Raw genomic sequence first — 23,929 nt, forward strand, 5'->3', positions numbered from 1 at the left:
GGGAAGCACATAGCTTCCGACTATGCAAAATTTACCTGGAGGCTCAACACCATTGCAAATGTTTTGAGTTCTCTGATTAAGGAGGTTGCTGTATTTATGGGGTCTGGTGCTGTCATCTGCAAAGTCCTAATTTGTAGGTTTTTCCTTTTATTTCCACTCCCTTGATGTCTGTGGCTGCTCGGATTCAGACCGCTAAAGGTTCCAGAGCCAGGATGAATAAGAAGAGAGACCGTGGGAATCCTTGTTTTGTGCCTTTTTGGATTGCTATGGTATTAGAGTCCCTATTGTTAGTCCTCCATATTGCTGAGGCTTGGGAGTATATTTGATTGAGGATTTGCAGGAAGTTGGGGCCAAATTTCACGTTAGTACTGCTAATAGGTATTTCCACTCTTAGCAATCCAAAGCATTGAGGATGTTTAGGGACATAATTGTCAGTGGGCTTTTAGTTGTCGTGCTGTGTTCAATCACGTTCAGTAGTTTCCTGATGGGGTCTGTTATGTTGCAACCAGGGACAAAGCCAGTCTGGTCTGGGGCTATTAGCTTGTGTAGGAAAATTTTTAGGCGGTTGGCCAAGTTTGATGTGAAAATATTGTCGTCTTGGTTTATTAATGAGATTGGGCGCTGTGATTCTACTTTGAGGCTGTCTTTCAGTGTTTTTGGGATGGAGACTATTTTGGAGTAGGATTTGGGGAAGGGCCCACCCTTTTATGATATCATTGAGTAGGCAGGTCATGTAGGGCATCAGGGGTTCTTTGAATTTCCTATAGAATTCTGCTGTAAAGCCATCTGGGCCTGGAGTTTTGTGTGGCTTGAGGTTATTGAGGACCATATCTATTTCCTCTTGGGTGAAAGGACTGCCTATGAATTCCTGTTCCTCATAAGTTAAGGTAGGCATGATCAGTCCTGGTGTTTATATATGAAGTGATGTGTTTTCCTTTGATGAGGTTTCCCAATTTATGCAATACAGACATAATTACGTGTAATGTAATTGCTTTTAATCTAGCTATCTTGCTTATCTACAGTATAGGGTGATTCCCTGCCAACCCGTCTGGATTGCCCTGTGTCTCTCACCTTGTATTGTCTATCGAACCAATGGAGTTGCGCTGTCCTAGAGTGTGGTGGGTGGGGGAGTAGGGGGTTAGAATTAGATTTGAGTTAAAGAGTGGGGGGGGGTAGATTGCAGAAAATATCCTGTATGTAGTCATATAGGTTTTTATTTAGGGTTTCTTGGGCCGTCTGGCATTTATCTGTTTGGTCCTCGGTCTCAGCTGGTGTGGAGGGCCTTGTTTTCACAGGACTGTATTCCCAGGTATGTATCCCAAGACACCTGATGCGCTACTTCTGGAAGATGGAGGGGCAATACCCGGCCATGGCCTGGTCGATCATGGAGCTGCTCTTCCCATCGCCCAGTATGGAGTTGAAGTTCCTTGCCACCCCGAATGCAGTGGCCCTCCAAGGTAGGTGGCATTGTGGGTCTTATTCCAGGAGGGTGGAGCTTCTGCTGAGAAGTCCTAAGGCCTTCCAGCTGGGGTTAGGCACATGAGGCTAGGTATCTTCGGAGGGTCAGAAAGTACACACACACCCATCTTCTTCCTGAGTTTCTTAAATTAGGTGAAACTGTTAATATGAGAGCTTAGCAAAATGAGTAATTCCTTTTTAACTAGGCCTTTGTCTTTTAACCAACTGTGGACTTCTAAAGCGGGCGGGATGTGGGTTTCCTTTCAATTCCCCCCAAACATTTATTATATACTGATTTGGAAGAAAAATATTCAATCTAGGTCAAAATCGGTAGAACATCATAAATGTAGAAGCAATGGCCCAGGGGCCATACTAAATAGTATTACCTGAAAGTCAACTTGATTTATTTATCTGGTTATCAAAGCAAACACTGCTGTTTTAGTGCAGGAACTCACATTGTGCGCCCTCTGAATTAAGGGGGGGTTTGACCTGTTTATGGTTCAGTAATGTGAACAGTTCTAGTGTGTGTCCATGTCTTACTAAACACATAACAATGTGCTGTACAAAATAATTGAAACAATGAATTTCGTACAATAGTTTATTGTACAAAACTCACACAGAGATGTACAAAACTCACAGACATGTACATTATTAGCAGATATGAATCAGCGCCTGAATGAGTTTCTCCATAGTCATACAGTCTACAGCACAGAGGTGACTTTTGCATATAGCCAACAAATTCTCAATGGGATGTACATCCGGGGAATTCCCTGGCCAATCAAGTACCTGTATTTGCTGCTCTGTTATGAATTTCTTCCCCACTTTTGATGTGTGACAGGGGGCTAGGTCCTGCTCCAGTATCCCAGTACTGTCAGGATACTACTTTTCCAGCTCTGGAGTAACTCTTTCATAGTACCATTGGTGGGACATATTTTCAGGATGGAGCCCTACCATGACCAACATTTAAAATTGGCTTGGCACCCTGTGATTATACTTCTATTTGGTATTTTGATGTTGCTTATATTAATATGTATTTTATACCATTATATTTAAGTTAAACTTTTGTATGGAAAAGTGGGGAAATTTTTTTTTACTCAAAAAGGGAAGGAGGAACAGATTAGCTAAGCATGGAAGAGGTAACCGTGTTAGACCAAGGGTGGAGTTTATGGGCAATCTATCCGGAAGACATTTGTATTTCGAGGAGTTAGTGATCTGACATGGTTTCCCTTCCTGCCTTCTCTTTCTTCTCCCTCTCTATATCCTGAGCCGTGAATCAGGAGATCTTTAATGCTGGATGTTTTTAGATATGCTGTAAGCCCCCCAGAATCCCTTCGGAAAGCCAGCCAAATGGGTGGGGTATAAAGATGATGATGATGGTGGTGATGATAATTTATTTATACATATAGCTGATGTCCATACAGAAACTATGCAAAAACTTGCAAAGTTTATATTTTAAAAAGATGAATACTACAATCACAGTTGCAAACCCTTTCTTTTTGCGTGGTGCCTAGTCACTGATCTAAGTGACAGCGGACGGCCATATAGGAGCTACTGCTGGATCACACTGGGTTGATGGCATTCACTGTGCCATAAACTAAATATTTTTTTTAAAAAAACGATGCCCCCCGATATGGGGTGGAATTTAGTTCACAAGAATGGTCAATTTCAACCCGGTGCTTTTCATAACCAAGGGGAATAGTGAATAGAGAAATGAGAGCCGGTTTCAGCCTTGCCAGCCCATTGAACAAGGCAGCTACATAGGTGAAGAGCCACATCCACACCTCAAACCTCAGGGATTTCACTAAAAACACATTAAAAAGGAGCCCCAAGAAATGGCAATAGCTGTTGGAAAAGTTACAAGTCACTGCACATTGTCTTTGTCATTGTCTTTTCTTAGCCATCTGTTATCAGGCCATCAGCTGCAGGGTCATACACTGAAAATATTTTTCTATGTTCCTATATTGGAACAAAAAAGAGAGAGGCACTAGCGGGGTTTTTAAACAAACTAAACAGCTAATATTATTGTCCCTTGGTAAAACCAAGTTAGCCCATGATTTCTTAGACCAAAAAAGCACTAGAAACCAACATTTGTAAGGGCAGTACAGAATTGACCAAGTGTGAAGGCTGGAGCACTTAGAAGTGACGCACACAAAATGTAAGCCACAAAGAGCAACGTGAAGGTGTTTCCATGCGATGGCTACCATTGTGCCGCAAGGTATAATGTGCATATTGGTGGGCATTCCAAACCATTCTTCTCCATGGCACGGCCAAGTTAAAAAAACCACCACCACCAAGCCAGCAGCACCCCCAGTATGGCAGTAATGTGTGCCAGCTCTCACGATTCCATTTCTCAGAAGCAGCCATATGATGAATACAGTGCAAAGTCTCTGAGGTTCATGAGGCTCTTGCTGATCCGCTGCCTAGGCTTTAAGTTGCACCTCACTGGGCGGCAGCCTATGTAGTTTTCTGCCGCATTGCCCCTCCTAGGCAGCATGGAAACCATGTGATTCACCTTGGACCGGATGGCAGAGTAGTGGAATTCCCTCTCCTTGTTCAGCTTGCGGAAATCATCTGCCCTGTGGTTGGCAGTATAGTCTATGGACCTCAGGGATGTCAGGAGCCCGTAGAGCTTGCCCAGGAGCACTGGGAATACAGTGAAGAAAGCGACTGAGCGCTAGATGAAGTTGAAGTGGCCTTCCTAGAAATGGGAGATACTTCTTTAGATAGCAGCCTCTGACTGTAAAACTTAGTTAAGGACACATGACTTGTGGGGTTGAGGTTTGCACTTCACCATGGGATTGTAGCTTGGACATTTGCTGAGGGGTGAAGAGGTGAGGAATTTGAGTCTGGTCCTTCCACAGGTTGGGAAGAAGGAGGGGGGAGGCTGTCCCCAATCTGAGAACAGGACAGCGCTTCCTTCTCTTACCTCCTCGTTCACCGCACCCTTATAACATGCAGTGAATCTTCCCTCCACAGCCTTTCGCAGTCATTTTGATATTTCTACGGGATATTTCTACAAGTCCTCAGCAGAGATTTAGCTCTGCTGAGATCAGGAGATTCTGCAAATAGCAGGGGCATGAAGAATTTAATGGTTTTGTGCCAATGGCTGTACTTAGATGTGGTGATTATTGCTTTGGTGTTCCTGATTATTCTGTTAGGGCTTCTGTTCCCCCCCCCCCAAAGTTTCTTTCACACTACATTACCTGTTCTGCCATGGAACAGTTTCATCGCCATCTTTTACAAAGGAAATGGGGCTGCTGCAGTTGGAAATCTGCCTTACTTGGTCATATGGCACAAATGGTTGGAGCCCCATGGTACTAAAGTTTAAGATACGCCTGCAAGGAGCACTTTGAATTTTCTGCCATTTGGGGGCATTCAAACTGCAGAATGTTTTAGCTTTCTCTATGTGTTCTGAGGTGTGCATCCTCAGAGAAGGTTGAGCAAAAGTGAGGCAAAAGTTCTTTGATGGCAGGGTGTAAATTGTGGAGTAGATTATACATTTTAGTTAGATATTTTCCTTTGGGCTGGAGAGTTCTCTTTAGTTTTGATATTTCTCCAGCAAAGCCTATTTTCCTTGTCTTTCATTCAGTTGGAAGTATTGGAGCCAGTCTGTCAAATATATATGGATTTCAAAGTTCTTAATTTATTAATTTCCGCCCCTAATAACATTTTATATGTCGCCCAATTTCCCTTCATGTTTTTCTTTCTTTTTTAAAATAATATTTATTAACAGTGTAAAGAGTATAAAAGAAAGAAAAATAATTCAACAATACAATACAATGCAAAAACAAAAAACACTACATAACCCTGACACTGAAACAATAAATTAACAAAATACAACAAACACAATTTAAAACACATCCATAATTTCAATATCTTATCTTTCATTCACTTGTTTCCACGACCTCCTCACACCTCCCTTTTAGTATTCCACTTCAATTAACTGTTTCAGCAAATCCTTTCCATCTTCCTCAGTTTTCTGTCCTGTATTTTATCTTAACTTATTTTAACCTTATTTTTTCCCCTTTAATACATCAAAAATCTATTTATACATTCCTTATAACCTTTCTGCTAAAGCCATATAACTTCATTCCAACATTTTTCTAGCATTCATTAATTTTACAGTATTTCTGTAAATAATCTTTGAATTTTCTTCCACCGACTCTTCTCCCTGGTCTTGGATTCTGCCAGTCATTTCCCTTCATGTTTTTCTTCCTAATGCCAAAGCCTTCAATGTGTGAAATGCACCAAGGGGTTGTAGGTTCCAGGAGATATTTATATTTTATCCATGGTTTATATAAGGTCTGAGTTGTGTGGCTGCATCTTCTGGTAAGGTGTTGGCAAGGGATTGAATCTGGGTGCAGAAACACAGAAAGGACACTTGTGTTGAGGGGTTTTGGAAGCGTTCATGTTTCTGTACAGACATCAGCTACATGAACGCTTCCAAAACCCCTTAACACAGAGAAAGCTAAGACATTCTGCAGCTTGATTGCCCCCCAATGGCAGAACATTCAGAGTGCTCCTTGCAGGCGTATCTTAAACTTTAGTACCATGGGGCTCCAACCATTTGTGCCACATGACCAAGCAAGGCATCTTTCCAACTGCAGCAGCCCCATTTCCTTTGTAAAAGATGGGAAAAACACAGTTCCATGGATCAATAGGTAATGTAGTGTGAAAGAAACATGGGGGGGGGGGGGAGACAGAAGCCCTAACAGAATAATCAGGAACACCAAAGCAATAATCACCACATCTAAATACAGTCTATGGCACAAAACCATTCAATTCTACATGCCCCTGCTATTTGCAGAATCTACTAATCCCAGCAGAGCTAAATCTCTGCTGAGGACTTGTTGCCTCAGTTGGTTGGAATCACTGACTGCAGGTACAAGGCAGGGCACACTGAGCAGACCTCCTGGCCACCCAGGGCTTCAGCCCCCTCAGTATTTCTAGACAGGGTGCTCCATTCCCCCAAAATTGAGTGATGCACAAGAGCCAAATACTGGACTTGAAGAATTCCAAGCACATTTATCTTCATTTTTCATTTTGGCCAAAATTATGCCAATAACTGTAAACTAAATTTGGCATCAATTCTGTCTTCATTTGGGGAGGTCTTGGTGGTCTTAACACGCAAATCCAACATTGCAACAGCTTGTGACAAATGTGGACAGATCTTTTGTTTGCTCAGAACAAAGGGCAACACAAAAAACCAACAACTTTGCATATATGCAGCTTGTATGTATATTTTGGATTATAGTTTTTTAGCATCATTTTGAAAGGGGACGTTCAAGAACATGAAAACTGAGGTGTCTTAGGCTGTTTTGCCTCATGGTTTTTGTTGCTGAACTCTAATAGAGAGAACACATGTATACACCCTTTGGACTGTGCCTGATGAAGCACTGCCGTTCACTTCTCTCCTCTTGAAGCATAAACTCTGCTGATGTCTGTTGAGAAACTGCAGCAGAAATTGCAGTGTATATATATGTGTGTGTGTATATATATTTATATATTTGGGTTTTTTAAAGAAACACCAGCTTAAGATTTATTATGCAAAAAGCTTGTATGAAAAGTTTTGTTAAAAAAAACAACAACACACCAAAGGAAGTACGATTCATGGATGAAGAAATCAACCTTCCTGCCAAAAAAGATACATGTGTTCTCTCTATTAGGGTTCAGCAACAAAAGCCATGAGGCAAAACAGCCCTAAGACACCTCAGTTTTCATGTTCTTGAAAGTCCCCTCCCCCCAAAAAAGATGTTAAAAAACTATAATCCAAAATATACATACAAGCTGCATATATGCAAAGTTGTGGGGTTTTTTGTTGCCCTTTTTTCTGAGCAAACGACAGATCAGTCCACATTTGTCACAAGCTGCTGCATTGTTGGAAGTGTGCGATTTCAGTAAGAAATCTCCTGACCAGTAAATTAGCATGAAGAATCTGAGTGTTCGGAGCTTTTAAAAAAAATTAAAAATAATCCGCCCAGTCTCACACACAAACCCCACAAAATATCTTCTTGTGCAAAGTTTCTTCTTCTTTAATTCAGCAATATGCTGCCCTGGCCTGCAAATTTTGTTTTCAGGCCATTGGAAGAGAATAACAGATTGAGGGCAGAAAGTTGGTTCTGGAAGACCAGTCAAGGCATCAGCAACTGGCTGGCCAGACCCATGTTCTACAGTTTATCTGGAAGTGAATGATGGTGGTCTCTTTATTACTGGATGCATGGGGTTAAAACATCTGATACTTTTCCTGGTCAAGGTCTTTTTTCTCTCTCTCCTTCTATCTTCTGTACAACTGGAGAGGACCTATGGAATCTATGACGTGTTGCAAGATTTCCACAGCTGACTTTGGTGCCTTGCGTGTTAAGACCCCCAAGACCTCCCCAGGTAAAGACACAATTGATGCCAAATTTAGTTTAAGGTTATTGGCATAATTTTGGCCAGAATGAAAAATGAAGATAAATGTGCTTGGGATTCTTCAAGTCCAGAATCTGGCTCTTGTGGATCACTTGCTGGCTGCTTCCAGTGGATGCCAATGGTTTCTTTTTCTTTTTTTAATTTTTATTTCAAAACAAAAAAATATTACAAACATCAAATTCAAAATCCATATTTGTTTTCTAACACAAGCTTATTACAGAGATTACCTAAATTAAAATATATCTAATTGCTCTAGGCTTCCCTTTGCTCTATATAAATACAGCGCAATTAACAAATTATATGATAAATGATGTTATAGGTTCCCATATACCCCCTACCCCCCTTCACCCATGTGTGATCTCAATATTTTACTTCTTCCACCTTGTTGTGTTGTTATAATTTAATAATTATTCAATTGCTTCTATTAATTTCTTGCTTACCTTCAAGTTTTACACATTCTCTATTAATTTTTCAATTCCGGGACGCTATTTTTTCATGTTTTCCTTCACTCCATCCCACTTTCTAGTTATTCTCTGATTTGAGTGGCCTCTAATAATTGCCGTCAATTTTGCCGTTTCTACAAACTCGCCGAGTTTGTTTTGTCATTCTAATAGTGATGGGATATTCTGGCAGCTGCTGTTGTGTAAAGGAATAGATTTTTCTTGTCTTTGGGAATGTCATTAGATATTAGGCTGAAAGATTTCATTAGGTGATCTACAGCAGGGTTGGGCAGGATAATAGCCCAAATACCTAGAAACATAATCAATTTCTTTTTATTTCGAAACAAAAAAAAAATATCAAAAAAAATCAAAGGTCTGCTCAGTGTGCCCTGCCTTGTATCTGCAGCAGGTGATTCCGACCAACTGAGGCAACAAGTCCTCAGCAGAGATTTAGCTCTGCTGGGATTAGTAGATTCTGCAAATAGCAGGATCATGAAGAATTTAATGGTTTTGCGCCAAAGGCTGTATTTAGATGTGGTGATTATTGTTTTGGTGTTCCTGATTATTCTGTTAGGGCTTCTGTTATTTTTTCCAATGTTTCTTTCACACTTCATTACCTGTTCTGCAATGGATCTTTTACAAAGGAAATGGGGCTGCTGCAGTTGGAAAGATGCCTTGCTTGGTCATATGGCACAAATGGTTGGAGCCCCATGGTATTAAAGTTTAAGACACGCCTGCAAGGAGAACTCTGAATGTTCTGCCATTTGGGGCAATCAAGCTGCAGAATGTTTTAGCTTTCTCTGTCTCTATGTGTTCTGAGGTGTGCATCCTCAGAGAAGGTTGAGCGTTTTAAGTGAGACAAAGGTTATTTGATGGCAGGGTGTGAATTGTGGAGGAGATTATACATTTTAGATAGATATTTTCCTTTAGGCTGAATTAGAGTTCTCTTTAGTTTTGATATTTCTCCAGGAAACCCTATTTTCCTTGTCTTTCATTCAGTTGGAAGTATTGGAGCCAGACTGTCAAATATATATGGGTTTCAAAGTCCTTTCCACTTAATTTATTAATTCCCCCTTCTAATAACATTTTATATGTTGCGCAATTTCCCTTCATGTATTTCTTCTTAACACCAAAGGCTTCAATGGGTGAAATGCACCAAGGGGTTGTAGGTTCCAGGAGATATTTATATTTTATCCATGGTTTATATAAGGTCCGAGTTGTGTGGCTATAGCTTTCCGCATACAGTCCATATCTTCGCAATACAAGGCTTTTATACCGTTGATAGTCTAGCGCGTGGGACAAAGGAAGATGGCCCATGAGATCCGTCAACTCCCCACCAATCAACGCCCTCAGAATAGACATATACAGTCTTTAGGGGACCCCCAGTTCCTGGCAGGTTGTTTGAATAAAGTCAGATAGCTCAGGAAATCAATGGGGGGTTTATACGCAGGGAAAAGACGTAAGTCAAAATCCCTCAGGGTAAACTCACGTGTAATGCTCCTTGGAACCACATCTTGTGGCTCTTGGCCATAGCTGTACCTTCGGGCAGGGCGATAACTCGGGGCTCGTCCATCCGGACGCTGAGGTTCCTGCCCTTCGTAAGAGCGTCTGGGATGCTGCCCGTACCCCTCCTCTTCCTCGTACCACCGAACCGGCCCGCGGGCTCCCAAGACCTTTCTGGCGAGTAAACCCAGGCTGCGCTAGGCGGTCGATTCATTGCTGGTCGGCGACTTTCCTGGGGTGGGCGCTCCAGCTCTCAATAGTCGTCCTCTTCCCGAACCTCCCTTGGTCATCGCGGTGGTCCCTTGTAGTCATACTCCTCCCGTCTAGTCTGCAGAGCTGCATCAATGGAGTGACCCACTCGGGGATACTTTTCCCGACATAGGAATCCTCCCTGGGTACGACCCAGCACCCACTCGATTGCTTGGCCAGGCGAAAGCTCCATTCCCCTCGGCTGGGCCATCAGCTCTGAACTTGACTTGAGGGGTTGAGGTTGCGCTTCACCCCTGGGTTTAATTTGGGACTTTAGTTGTTTTGCAAACTCCTTTTCCCCAAAATTCTTGTAGCTTTCTTGTAGCTTCCCCGTAACAAAAACCCAACGGGGGATGTTGGCCCCCTCAATATTGGGGGGATTGAGCCCCCATGGCCAGGATTCAACCCAGATGGGAATGCATTTTATTATCTGTGTTTTACAATATTTATTTTTATTTTTTAAAAAAAATTACTTAATTTTCAATGCAAAATCATAAAAAAATTACAAACATTAAATCCAAAATAATACTGTACAAACAAGAAAGAAAAACAAAACATACAAAAAAGAAAGAAAAACAAAGTAAAAAACAAGACAAAAAGCACACATCTACAAATAAAACCATATCATCGTTCTAATCTAATCAATACATACATATACACATATTGACTTCCTTCCTTTGTTCTAAGACCTCAAAATTTTTACTCTTACTGTATTGTTTTGTCTAATGTAGATTACTTCCATCTTTGTACATTAACCTTGTTAAGCATCATTCATTACATACCGATAAGCTTACTCCTGAACAGTGTTTTTTCATATACTCTTTAGCACATCCCCGTTCTTTTAATAATTTCTGGTCCGATTGTCCCCATATGAATGCTGTGTGTCTTGCCAGATTTATATATTCACAAAATTTAATTTGCCATTCTTTCATTGATGGAATTTTTCTCCCTTTCCAGTTTTTTGCTCTAAGCATCCTGGCAGCTGTTGTTGCATAAAGGAATACTTTCCTTTGATTGTCGGGAATATCGTTTGTGATTATACCTAAAAGGAATGCCTCCGGTTTTTGACTGAAAGATATTTTAAACATCTTTTTGATTTCCTCATAAATTTCATTCCAGAATTGTTTAATAGGTCAGCATTCCCACCTCATTTGAAACATTGTTCCTATTTCTGTTTTGCATCTCCAACAGGTATTTTAATTTGTAAATTTTAGCCAATTTTACCGGAGTTAAGTACCATTGGTACACCATTTTCATGAACTTTTCTCTGATTGTATAACATGCCGTAAACTTAATATCCCATTTCCATAATTTATCCCATTTGTCCAACCGAATTACATATCCTATATCGCATGCCCATTTAGTCATATTCTTTTACTTCTTCATCCTTTAAGTCCCATTCTAATAATAAATTATACATTTTGGATATATTCTTTTTTGAGTTTTGTAATAATACTTTTTGTAATTTTGATTCTTCTTTTTCAAATCCTATTGGTTTATCCTGATTGAATATTTGGGCAATTTGGTGATATTGCAACCATGTGGTGCAGTATTGGGTCACCTCTTCATATGGTCTTAGTTTTAATTGGCCCTGTTCCTCTTTTAGGAGCTGCTGGTATGTTGCCATTCTTCCTATCATTTTTTTTTTTAACCGATATTACTTCTAACGGTGAGACCCACCATGCGGTTTTCTGTTCTAACAGCCTTCTATGTCTCACCCAGACCTCATATGATGAATTTGTAAATACATGACTTAGAAATTCTTTATGTACCACCACTTTGTTGTAAATTAGATAGGCATACCAACCGTATCTGTTGTTCCATCCCTCGAAGTCTAAAATGTCATTATTATCTAACTTAATCCAGTCTCTGAACCAACTAAAGCATGCTGCATCATAATATATTCTCAGGCCTTCCGCATCTGTCGCATGTCCCGCTCCGCTACCTATGGTGTGTGTCTTGCAGCTGATGGTGGATGTCATTTGCTTCCCCATAACAACAACCCAATAGGGGATATTGGCCCCCTCAATATTGGGGGGGATTGAGCCCCCATGGCCAGGATTCAACCCAGATGGGAATGCATTTAATTATCTGTGTTTTCCAATAAGTTTTGTAGCTTCCTCACCGCTATCGTCTCCACCAGTTTGCCCCAGATTTTTTTTTTTATTGGGGGGGGGGGTTTAACATTCCAACTTCTTCTCCATCTTTGCCTCGCTGGCCAGTCCCATTTCCTTGACACTGTGTGGTCAAGTTTCTCAATGTGACCTAGATGTGTTCATCCAAATCTGTCGCATGTCCCACTCGGCTGCCTGTGCCCTGAGCCAAATTAATTGTTTGGTCCCATAGGCTGGCTTAAGATGTGGTTTTAAAAAAACCTGTGGATTTTGCTCTAGTTTGCTCTAGTTAGAGTTGCCAATCATTCTGGTTCTTTCCTCTTGGTTAAAAGTTGTTTATTTGTTTGGAAACCTGTTATGGTGAGAGGAATAAATATAATAAAGGAGGGAGAAATCAATCTTGGTGTAGAAAAGCCCAAAAAACTGTGCAAAACCCTGTAATTCTATATTAGGAAAATAGTACCATTGAAGTAGCAAATATTTGCACTGACTGTAAAACTTGGTTAAAGACACATGGCCTGAGGGGTTGAGGTTGGCGCTTCATCCTGGGGTTTTAGTTTAGACCTTTTCCACTGCATTTCTGAGAGGAAGAGGGGGAGAGAAGAAGCAGGGGAATAAAGGGTTGTATATAAGAGTAACAGAATGCTTGTGCAACCAGTCAAGCAATAAAGAAGCTCTTGACTGTCAATTTGAGTATGACTCCTGTTCTTGTCTGGGGAAAACTCTGCTACAAACAGTGAGAAGCACACCAGAGAAGCAGAAAAGGGCAGAAGCAGTGGGGGAGAAACCTCTAATAGTTTCTCCTAGGGTTGACCTCCGTTACTGGCAAGTAGACGGGCGTGGAGTTAGGAGCCAGTGTTGAGTGTGGTTGCTTGCATTGCCTTCTTCCGCCTGTCAGTGACCATCCGGGAGAGGGTGGGAATGAACCACCCCCAAACCAAGCTGCATCGGAACGAGGGATTACGGTTTGCCAAGGAGAGACGGGACAAACCATTCCTTGGACCTCTGCCAGGATCCAGGAGGAGTCACCCCCCCTCCAGTGCTCTTCCAGTATGGGGGAGGACATAAGAACTTAGTGGATCCTGGGGGGGGGAGTTGTAGGGGTTCCGGAAACCTCTAGCTGTCTTTCGAATGGACAGTGTTGAATATGAATGCTGGTCTGTATGATCACTATCAATAATTGTTATTTTTTCCTCATTCAGTGGGGCTTGAAAATAGTTGTGAAAAATCACATTTAAAAAAAACTAAAAAGAAAAAGAAAAGCATTTATTTGGATTTTCATTCTCTCTGCAAAAGGAAAGAAGGGAGAGGCAGTACTTCACCTCGCACAATCATTAGAGTGGTGCATTCAGGGATTAATTAACAAAAATGAGGAGGGAGCTCTGCTTAGAAAGCAGCAAAGAGCTGGCTGCTCCATCCCTTCCCACTGCTGCTGCTGCTGCTGCTGCTGCTAATGGAGGTTTGGAGGAAAATGGGCCGAGTTCTGGGATTCGTCAGGTGGCAGCTGCCATGCCGCCAGGTTCCCCCTGTACTCCGTGCTCTGCCGGTCTATGTCGCCATTTGCAGAGGGGTGATTTCCACAGTCCCCCACCATCACACACCCCCTTCCTCTATGCTAGGGAAATAAAATTGCAGGAGTTCCCAGTTTCTGTACGTACATCAGCAATAGGTATGCTTCAGTCCTTTCTACACCAAAACGGATTCTCTTTCAAACATGCCATCAGGTGGTACAGGCACACAGCTCACACCCGCCCTTAATGAACTTTTCAGCTACTTCAACCGCTCCACTTTTTCCACGATCTGCATGTTCTTTTCACTCATTTTCTACAACTAGATGAAATCCATGCTACTCTCGCATCAGTAGGAGCCCCACAACCACCAGCCCGTCCCTCCAAATATTATATATAATATTATATATATATATATATATATATATATATATATATATATATATATATATATATATAATTAATCCGAAAGTCTATATATCTAGCAGGGTATCCTCTCCCCTCTTTTCTGCAGCAAGATTGAACAAGGCACCAACATAGGTGAACACGCACACTACAAACTTTTTTTTTTTGTACTAAGCTTTTCATTTTGTCAGAATGCATCTCTTGTAACTTCAATAATGGAAAGCATTCTGTGTTTACCAATCTTGACGTACTCCTCTTCTTCCTCCTCGTCTTCATCTCAATATTCCCGTGGTTCTTCCTCTCCCCCCCCCTTTTGAGAAAAGGTTTGGGTCATCTGAAAAATCTACCTGCAAGACAGAAGTCACTGGCTTCTTGTGTGGCTTGTCTTTAGCTTCATCTAGCTTCTTTTTTTCTGTACTAAGCTTTTCCAGAACCAGCAGCAGAAAAAGCAGGACGGGACGGAGAAGCCAGCTCTTTGCTCCTTTCCAAGCAGAGCACCCTTTCTGGCTTTTAGGGTCCCCTCCTCTTTTTTGTTTTTTAATCCCTGATTGTACCTCCCTAATGACTGCGCCAGATGTAGCACTGCCATTCACTTCTCTCCTTTTGCACAGAGAATGAAAACTCCATTTGTGGGACATCTTTTCAGGCTAGTGCCCTACCATGACCAACATTTTAAATTTGGCTTGGCGCCCTGTGATTATACTGGTTTTTGGTATTTTAATGTTCCTTATATTCGTGTGTATTTTATATGTTAAAGTTAAACATTTGTATGGGGAAAAGGTATAGGTTTTTTTACTCAGAGAGGGAAGGAGGAACAGATGAGCTAAGCATGGAAGAGGTAACTGTGTTAGACCAAGGGGTGGAGCTTATGGGCAATCTATCCGGAAGACATTTGTATTTCGAGGAGTTAGTGGTCTGACATGGTTATCCTTCCTGCCTTCTCTTCCTTCTCCCTCTCGATCTCCTGAGCCGTGTATCAGGAGATTTTTAATGCTTTATGTTTTTAGATATGCTCTAAGCCTCCCAGAGTCCCTTGGGAAAGCCAGCCGAATGGGTGGGGTATAAAGATGATGATGATGATTTATTTATTACATATAGCTGATGTGCATACAGAAACTGTGAAAAAATTGCAAAGTTTATATTTTAAAAAGATGTATACTACAATCACAGTTGCAAACACTTTCTTTTTGCACTTTCTAAACGGCTAATATTATTGTCCCTTGATGAAACCAAGTTAGCCCATTATTTCTTTCACCAAAAAAGCACTAGAAAGCAACATTTGTAAGGGCAGTACAGAATTGGCCAAGTGTGAAGGCTGGAGCACTTACAAGTGACGCACACAAAATGTAAGCCACAAAGAGCAACGTGAAGGTGTTTCCATGTGATGGCTACCTTTGTGCCACAAGGTATAATGTGCATATTCTTCTCCATGGCATTGCAAGGCCTGAAAAAGGCTTGCAGTATCACCAAGATGGCTGGGCAGCCAAGTTAATAAAACAACCATCACCAAGCCAGAAGCACCCCCTGTATGAAGTAATGTGTGCCAGCTCTCACGATCCCATTTCTCAGAAGCAGTCATTTGATGAATACAGTGCAAAGTCTCTGAGGTTTATGAGGCTTGTGCTGATCTGCTGCCTAGGCATTAAGTTGCACCTCACTGGGCAGCAGCCTATGTAGTTTTCTGCCGCATTGCCCCTCCTAGGCAGCATGGAAACCATGTGATTCAGCTTGGACCGGATGGCAGAGTAGTGGTTTGCAGCATAGTCTATGGACCTCAGGGATGTCAGTGAGCCCTTAGAGCTTGCCCGGGAGCACTGGGAAGACAGTGAAGAAAGCGACTGAGCGCTAGATGAAGTTGAAGTGGCCTGTCGAGAAATGGGAGATACTTCTTTAGACAGCAGCCTCTGACTGTAAAACTTCGTTAAGGACCCATGACTTGTGGGGTTGAGGTTTGTACTTCACCCTGGGGTTGTAGCTTGGACATTTGCTTGAGGGGTCAAGAGGTAAGGAATTTGAGTCTGGTCCTTCCACAAGTTGGGAAGGAGGTGGGAGGCTGTCCCCAATCTGAGAACAGGACAGTGCTTCCTTCTCTTCCCTCCTTCTTCACCGCCCCCTTATAAAATGAAGTGAATCTTATGTCTTCCCTCCACAGACTTTCCCAGTCATTTTGATATTTCTCCAGGAAACTCTATTTTTCTTTTCTTTCATTCAGTTGGAAGTATTAGAGCCAGTCTGTCAAATATTTATGGATTTCAAAGTCTTTTCATCTCAATATATTATTTCCCCCTCTAATAACATTTTATATGTTTCCCAATTTCCCTTCATGTTTTCCTTCTTAACAGCAAAGGCTTCCATGGGCAACATGCACCAAGGGGTTTTAGCTTCCAGTGCTTATTTTTGTGGGAATGTTCAGGGATGCAAGAGAGGATATATTGTCTGATTACCGTATTTTTCGCTCTATATGACGCACCAGACCACAAGACGCACGTAGTTTTTGGAGGAGGAAAACAAGAAAAAAAACATTCTGAATCCCAGAAGCCAGAACAGCAAGAGGGATCGCTGCACAGTGAAAGCAGCGATCCCTCTTGCTGTTCTGGCTTCTGAGATAGCTGCGCAGCCTGCATTCGCTCCACGACGCACACACATTTCCCCTTACTTTTTAGGAGGGAAATAGTGAGTCTTATAGAGCAAAAAATACGGTATATCCTTTTCCAACTTGTGTTAACAAGTTCCACAATTTAGCAGAGTAACATTCCTCTTTTTTTAAACTTGCAGCGGATGCGTTTGCTCAGACTCCCTAAAGCCTCTATAATAACTGTTCTGGTATTTCCCCCTTTTTCCCTCATAAAAGATAAGACATGACACAGTCTTCTATAAAAGTATAAAAAGGTTTACTCACACATTCTGTTTACAATTGTATCCCAGAAGGCAGACTTAGCTTAAAAAAGTAACATCTACTTGGAAACTATTCCATAAGAAGACATTCCTTTTGTCTTGGCTAGAAGCCAAGAGGGCATCTTTGGCTAAGCCGATGTTGCTTCTTCGATGCCTGTGGAGAAAGAGAGACAGATGGCTGCCCTGCCCTGTGCTTATGTCGTTAGCATATTTTTTCATGTATTCCTTCACTCCATCCCACTCTCTAATTATTCTCTGATTTGAGTGGCCTCTAATAATTGCTGTCAATTTTTCCATTTCTACAAACTCGCCAAGTTTGTTTTGCCATTCTAATAGTGATGGGATTTTCTCCCCCTTCCAGTATTTTGCAATCAATATCCTGGCAGCTGCTGTTTCATAAAGGAATACATTTTTCTTGTGTTTGGGGATGTCATAAGATATTAGGCCTAACAGAAAAGCCTCTGGCTTTTTTGTAAACAAAATCTTAAACAATTTTTTCAGTTCCTCGTATACCTCATTCTAGAATTTTTTTACAATTTTACATCCCGCCATTTGCGTGTCGAGGTCCCCAAGACACCCCCCAGTAAAACACAATTGACACATAATTTTTAGTTTAAGGTTTTTGGCATAATTATGGCCACAACTTTATTAAAATTGCAAGCAATGTGAGTGGTTGCTTAGGCATTGGTTGCGACTATCTGACCCCACACGGGCACAGACTGACATTTGCATGCTCCCAGGGGCTCTTGTGTGGCCCTAGCCCCTTGACAGGGGTTCAGACAAAAGCATGGCGAGCCCCTGGGTTCCTTTAATGGAAAACCCTTGCAGAAGCAGCATTTTGAAGGGGCAGGCACAGCCAATCCATTCCTCTCCACCAACCAATTCCTAAACCAATGCCTAACTGCCAATCAAGCACTGAAGCTCGCCGCCCAAACCACTCACAATTTTAACCCTTCCTTCAAACCCAACGCAACAGCAGCCAACCAGGTGTTTTTTCCTGAAGGGAAAGGTGCACCCCATCAGCCCTAAAGAGGGCAGCAGCCTTGAAGGTAATCAGAGGGTGCAAAATCACGGAACCACCCAAAGCAAGGACCTTTTTTACCGCCGCCTTATTCACGCACTTTCTGGCCTGCTCGGTGGTAGTTTGTCTAGGCATTGGTTCCCGACTAGCTGCACCTCCAGGGGACACCAATCAATCCTACAGTGCCACTCCTATGCTGTAAAGAAAATTCTGGAACCCTTTTTAAAGCTTCCAGGAACTTTCTTCTGTTTCTTAAAGAATGTTTTCCTAACACCTCCCATCCCATTTGAACAGAAATACAGTATTATAAACATATACAAAAGTATCCACACATCATGCAACACAATTCCCAGCTTTATACCCAGTTGTGCTTGTTGTTCCATTCAAGCAACTCAATTATTGTGTTTCTTTCACTTAACAAAAAACTTCCATCACTGGTTTTCTAGACCAAGATAGTTGTTTGCTGGTCCTAAATATTTTACTTTGAACTGTTTCCTTAATAGTTCTGCAAATTCGTTTCCCCCAAGAATTCTTGTAGCTGCCCCATCGCTATCGCCTCCACTAGTTTGTCCCAAATTGGGGAGGGGGAGGTTTTAACAATCCAATTTCTGCTCCATTTTGCCTTGCTAGCCAGTCTCATTTCCTTGGCTCTTTGTGGTCAAATTCGTCAATGTAACCTAAATGTGTCCCCCTCGGCTACTTGTGCCCTGCATCAAATTTATTGTTTTGTCCCATAGGCTGGCTTAAGATGTGATGATAAAACTAAAAATTTTGCTCTATGTATATATATATATATTTGGTTTTTTTAAAGAAACACCAGCTTAAGATTTATTATGCAAAAAGTTTTTATGAAAAGTTTTTTTAAAAAAACCACACACCAAATAATAATAATAATAATAATAAATTTTATTTATATCCCGCCCTCCCCAGCCGAAGCCGGGCTCAGGGCGGCTAACAACATTCAAATAATCAAACAATCAAATAAAACAACATTCTAAAAATATTTCACTATAAAAATTAATTAAAATCAAGTTGATGGCAACCATTAAGCAAAACTCTGTGCAGGTTACCAGAGGAGGGAGTCAGGCTGCGCCCTGACCAAAGGCCTGGTGGAACAACTCTGTCTTGCAGGCCCTGCGGAAAGATGTCAGGTCCCGCAGGGCCCTAGTCTCTTGTGACAGAGCGTTCCACCAGATTGGAGCCGCAGCCGAGAAGGCCCTGGCTCTAGTTGAGACCAGCCTAACCTCTCTGAGGCCTGGGACCTTCAGGATGTTTTTATTTGCAGACCGTAGGTTTCTTTGTGGGGCATACCAGGAGAGGCGGTCCCGTAGGTACAAGGGTCCTAGGCCGTATAGGGCTTTAAAGGTTAAAACCAGTACCTTAAACCTGATCCTGTACTCCACCGGGAGCCAGTGCAGCTGATATAGCACCGGATGAATGTGGTCTCGCAGCGAAGACCCCATAAGGAGTCTCGCCGCGGCATTCTGCACCCGCTGGAGTTTCTGGGTCAGTCTCAAGGGCAGCCCCATGTAGAGCGAGTTACAATAATCCAGTCTGGAGGTGACCGTCGCATGGATCACAGTGGCTAGGTCAGGGCGAGAGAGATAAGGGGCCAACTGCTTAGCTTGGCGGAGATGAAAAAATGCCGCCTTTGTTATAGCTGTAATCTGCGCCTCCATAGAGAGGGAGGTATCGAAGATTACACCCAAACTCTTAACGGACGGTGCTGGCACTAACTGCACCCCCGCAAGAGATGGGAGTTGCCCCCTCAATCCCATATCGTCCCGTCCCAGCCAGAGGACCTCTGTCTTCGAAGGATTTAACTTCAACCGGCTCCCACGTAACCATCCAGCCACAGCTTCCAGGCATCTGGTCAGTGTGTCTGGGGCCGAGTCAGGATGGCCATCCATCAACAGATAGAGTTGGGTGTCATCGGCATACTGATGGCAACCCAGCCCAAAACTCCGAACAAGCTGGGCGAGGGGGCGCATAAAGATGTTAAAAAGCATTGGGGAGAGAATCGCACCCTGAGGCACTCCACACACCAAGGAGTGGCGCGATGACAATTCCCCCCCAAGCGCCACCCTCTGTCCCCGACCAGAGAGAAACGAGCGCAGCCATTGGAGGACTGTGCCCTGGATCCCCACGTCGGCAAGGCGGTGGTCTAGGAGTTCGTGATCGACCATGTCGAAGGCTGCTGACAGGTCTAGAATAAAGTAAGTAAGTACAATTTATGGATGAAGAAATCAACCTTCCTGCCAAAAAAGGATACATGTGTGTTCTCTCTATTAGAGTTGAGCAACAAAAACCATGAGGCAAAACAGCCCTAAGACACCTCAGTTTTCATGATCTTGAAAGTCCCCTTCACCCCAAAAAATTGCCCCTCCTAGGCAGTCTGGAAACCATGTGATTCAGCTTGGACCGGATGACAGAGTAGTGGAATTCCCTCTCCTTGTTCAGTTTGCGGAAATTGTCCTGTGGCTGGCAGCACAGTCTATGGACCTCCTCAATATTGGGAGGATTGAGCCCCCATGGCCAGGATTCAACCCAGAGGGGAATGCATTTTATTATCTGTGTTTCCCAATAATTCTTGTAGCTTCCCCACCGCTATCGTCTCCACCAGTTTGCCCCAGATTTGGAGGGGGGAGGGTAATTTATTATATACATAATTTGCTTTCAGACTGCACTTCAAATGTGCAAAAGCATACACTCTGACAGCACCAGAGAAAAACAATAAGGTTAACAGCTTTTACCTGATTTGTCACATTGTGCTAAACACAATGAGCTTCACAAAAAACAGAACATGGAATCTAGAAGCATCCTAAGTTATATGCTAGCACTTGATTGTAGTACTCTGACTCAACAAAAGAAATAGAAATCCAACATAGTCATCACAATTAATTTACTAGTCTCTTCAAGACTGTATTTTCTTTCCAGTGTTTTGGTCTCCTGCTATATATGTAGAAATACACTTTGGGTAATTAAATTTACAGAAAGCCAAAGCCAAATAAAAATTAGTTATGCTGGGGAAAAATCGGGGGCTTATAAAATATAAGATTTTCTACATAGCTTCCCCACCACTATCGTCTCCACCAGTTTGCCCCAGATTTGGAGGGGGGCGGTATTAACATTACAATTTCTCCTCCATCTTTCTTCCTCTTCCCCCCCTTTTGAGAAAAAGTCTGGGTCATCCGAAAAATTTACTTGCAAGACAGAAGTCACTGGCCTGTCCTTTTAGCTTCCGCTGTCCCTTTGTGTTCTGAGGTGTGCATCCTCAGAAAAGGTTGAGTGCTTTAAGTGAGACAAAAGTTATTTGATGGCAGGATGTGAGTTGTGGAGGAGATGATACATTGAATGGTTTTTCGCCATAGGCTGTATTTAGATGTGTTGATTATTGTTTTGGTGTACCTGATTATTCTGTTAGGGCTTCTGTCCCCCTCGCAATGTTTCTTTCACACTACATTACCTGTTGTTTCATGGAACTGTGTTTTTTCCAAATTTTACAAAGGAAATGGGGCTGCTGGAGTTGGAAAGATGCCTTGCTTGGTCATTTGGCACAAATGGTTGGAGGCCCATGGTATTAAAGTTTAAGACACGCCTGCAAGGAGCACTCTGAATGTTCTGCCATTGGGGGGCAATCAAACTGCAGAATCTTTTAGCTTTCTCTGTCCCTATGTGTTCTGAGGTGTTCATCCTCAGAAAAGGTTGATCGTTTTAAGTGAGACAAAAGTTCTATGATGGCAGGGTGTGAATTGTTGAGGAGATTATACATTTTAGATAGATATTTTCCTTTAGGCTGCATTAGAGTTCCCTTTAGTTTTGATATTTCTCCAGCAAACCCTATTTTCCTTGTCTTCCATTCAGTTGGAAGTATTGGAGCCAGCCTGTCAAATATATATGGATGTCAAAGTCCCTTCCTCTTAATTTATTAATTTCCCCCCCAATAACATTTTATATGTTGCCCAATTTCCCTTCATGTTTTTCTTCTTAACGGCGAAAGCTTCAATGTGTGAAATGCACCAAGGAGTTGTAGGTTGCAGGAGATATTTATATCTTATCCATGGATTATATAAGGTCTGAGTTGTGTGGCTGCATCTTTTGGTCAGGTGTTGGCAAGGGATTGAATCTGGGTGCAGAAAAGAAGAAGGGACACTTGTGTTGCGGGGTTTGGGAATACCTGGCTGCGAGTAACACAGGTGCATCCTCCGCAAATTTGGAGTGTGTGCAGTAACTGAAAGGTTCATTAAGGGCAGGTGTGAACTGTGTGGCTGTACCACCTGAAGGCATGTTTGGAACGGAATCCATATTGGTGTAGGAAAGGGCTGAGGCATACATATTGCTGATGTATGTAAACAAACTGTGGAGAAACCTGCAATTTTTTATTTCAAAAGGAATGATAGTACTTGAGCAGCAGCTATGAAGAGGAAAGCAGAAACTGTGGGAAATCCTGTAATTCTATTTACATAGTATAGAGGAAGGGGGTGGGATGGTGGGGGCTGCGGAAACCACCTTTCTGCAAATGGCACCGATGACGAAGCCGGGAACTCGGCCTGCTTTGCTCCAGATCTCATTAGCAGCAGCCGAAGAAGAAGAAGGAGGAGGAGGAAGTGACGGAGCAGCCAGCTCTTTGCTGCTTTCCAAGCAGAGCACCCTTTCTGGCTGTTAGGATCCCCTCCTCTTCTTTGTGAATTAATCCCTGAATTCACCTCCCTAATGACTGTGCCAGATGTAGCACAGCCTTTCACTTCTCTTCTCTTGCAGAGAGAATGAAAAAGCCAGATAAATGTGCTTGGGATTCTTCAAGTCCAAAATCTGGCTCTTGTGGATCACTTGCTGGCTGATTCCAGTGGCTGCAAATGGTTTCTTTTACTTTTTTTAATTTTTATTTCAAAACCAAAAAAAATATAAAAGAAATGGGGCTGCTGCAGTTGGAAAGATGCCTTACTTGGTTAGTTGGCACAAATGGTTGGAGCCCCATGGTATTAAAGTTTGAGATACGCCTGCAAGGAGCACTCTGAATGTTCTGCCATTGGGGGGCAATCAAGCTGCAGAATGTGTTAGCTTTCTCTGTCCCTATGTGTTCAGAGGTGTTCATCCTCAGAAAGGGTTGAGCGTTTTAACTGAGACAAAAGTTCTATAATGGCAGGATGTGAATTGTGGAGGAGATTATACATTTTAGGTAGATATTTTCCTTTATGCTGGATTAGATTTACCTCTAGTTTTGATATTAGTCCAGCAAGCCCTATTTTCCTTGTCTTTCATTCAGTTGGAAGTATTGGAGCCAGTCTATCAAATATATATGGATGTCAAAGTCCTTTCCTCTTAATTTATTAATTTCCCCCCCCAATAACATTTTATATGTTGCCCAATTTCCCCTCATGTTTTTCTTCTTAACTGCAAAAGCTTCAATGTGTGAAATGCACCAAGGAGTTGTAGGTTCCAGGAGATATTTATATTTTATCCATGGGTTATATAAGACCTGAGCTGTGTGGCTGCATCTTTTGGTAAGGTGTTGGAAAGGGATTGAATCGGGGTGCAGAAAAGGAGAAAGGACACTTGTGTTGAGGGGTTTGGGAATACCTGGCTGCGAGTAACACAGGTGCATCCTCCGCAAATTTGGAGTGTGTGCAGTAACTGAAAGGTTCATTAAGGGCAGGTGTGAACTGTGTGGCTGCACCACCTGAAGGCATGTTTGGAACGGAATCCATTTTGGTGTAGGAAAGGGCTGAGGCATACATATTGCTGATGTATGTACAGAAACTGTGGAGAAACCTGCATTTTTTTATTTTAAAAGGAAAGATAGTACTATAGCAGGAGCAATGAAGAGGAAAGTTTAATCATATGGAGGAGGAAAGTGGGAGTAAAAGAGGGTGGGGGGAGGCAGAAAACCACAGATGTCCAGCACATTCAAGTTGACGGTGTTGC

General features: G+C 42.3%; 1 protein-coding gene across 5 annotated transcripts in view; it reads left to right on the top strand.

Annotated features, from left to right (window-relative positions):
* Positions 1–23,929, top strand: part of LOC310754289 (putative G-protein coupled receptor 34) — a 439,102-nt gene that overhangs the window by 126,873 nt on the left and 288,300 nt on the right. For 2 of the 5 annotated variants that reach the window (XM_083596099.1, XM_083596100.1), the window contains exons 1-2: positions 180–269; positions 1,310–1,457. In XM_083596099.1, coding sequence (XP_083452225.1) covers positions 213–269; positions 1,310–1,457 — 205 coding nt within the window. In that variant the 5' untranslated portion in view covers positions 180–212. Of the gene's footprint in view, positions 1–179; positions 270–858; positions 888–1,309; positions 1,458–23,929 lie in introns of those variants that run through there. The other 3 variants (XM_083596092.1, XM_083596094.1, XM_083596093.1) reach the window with 2 other exon arrangements.

Source organism: Podarcis filfolensis, assembly GCF_964270895.1.
Source record: "Podarcis filfolensis genome assembly, chromosome: Z".
NCBI lineage: Eukaryota > Metazoa > Chordata > Lepidosauria > Squamata > Lacertidae > Podarcis > Podarcis filfolensis.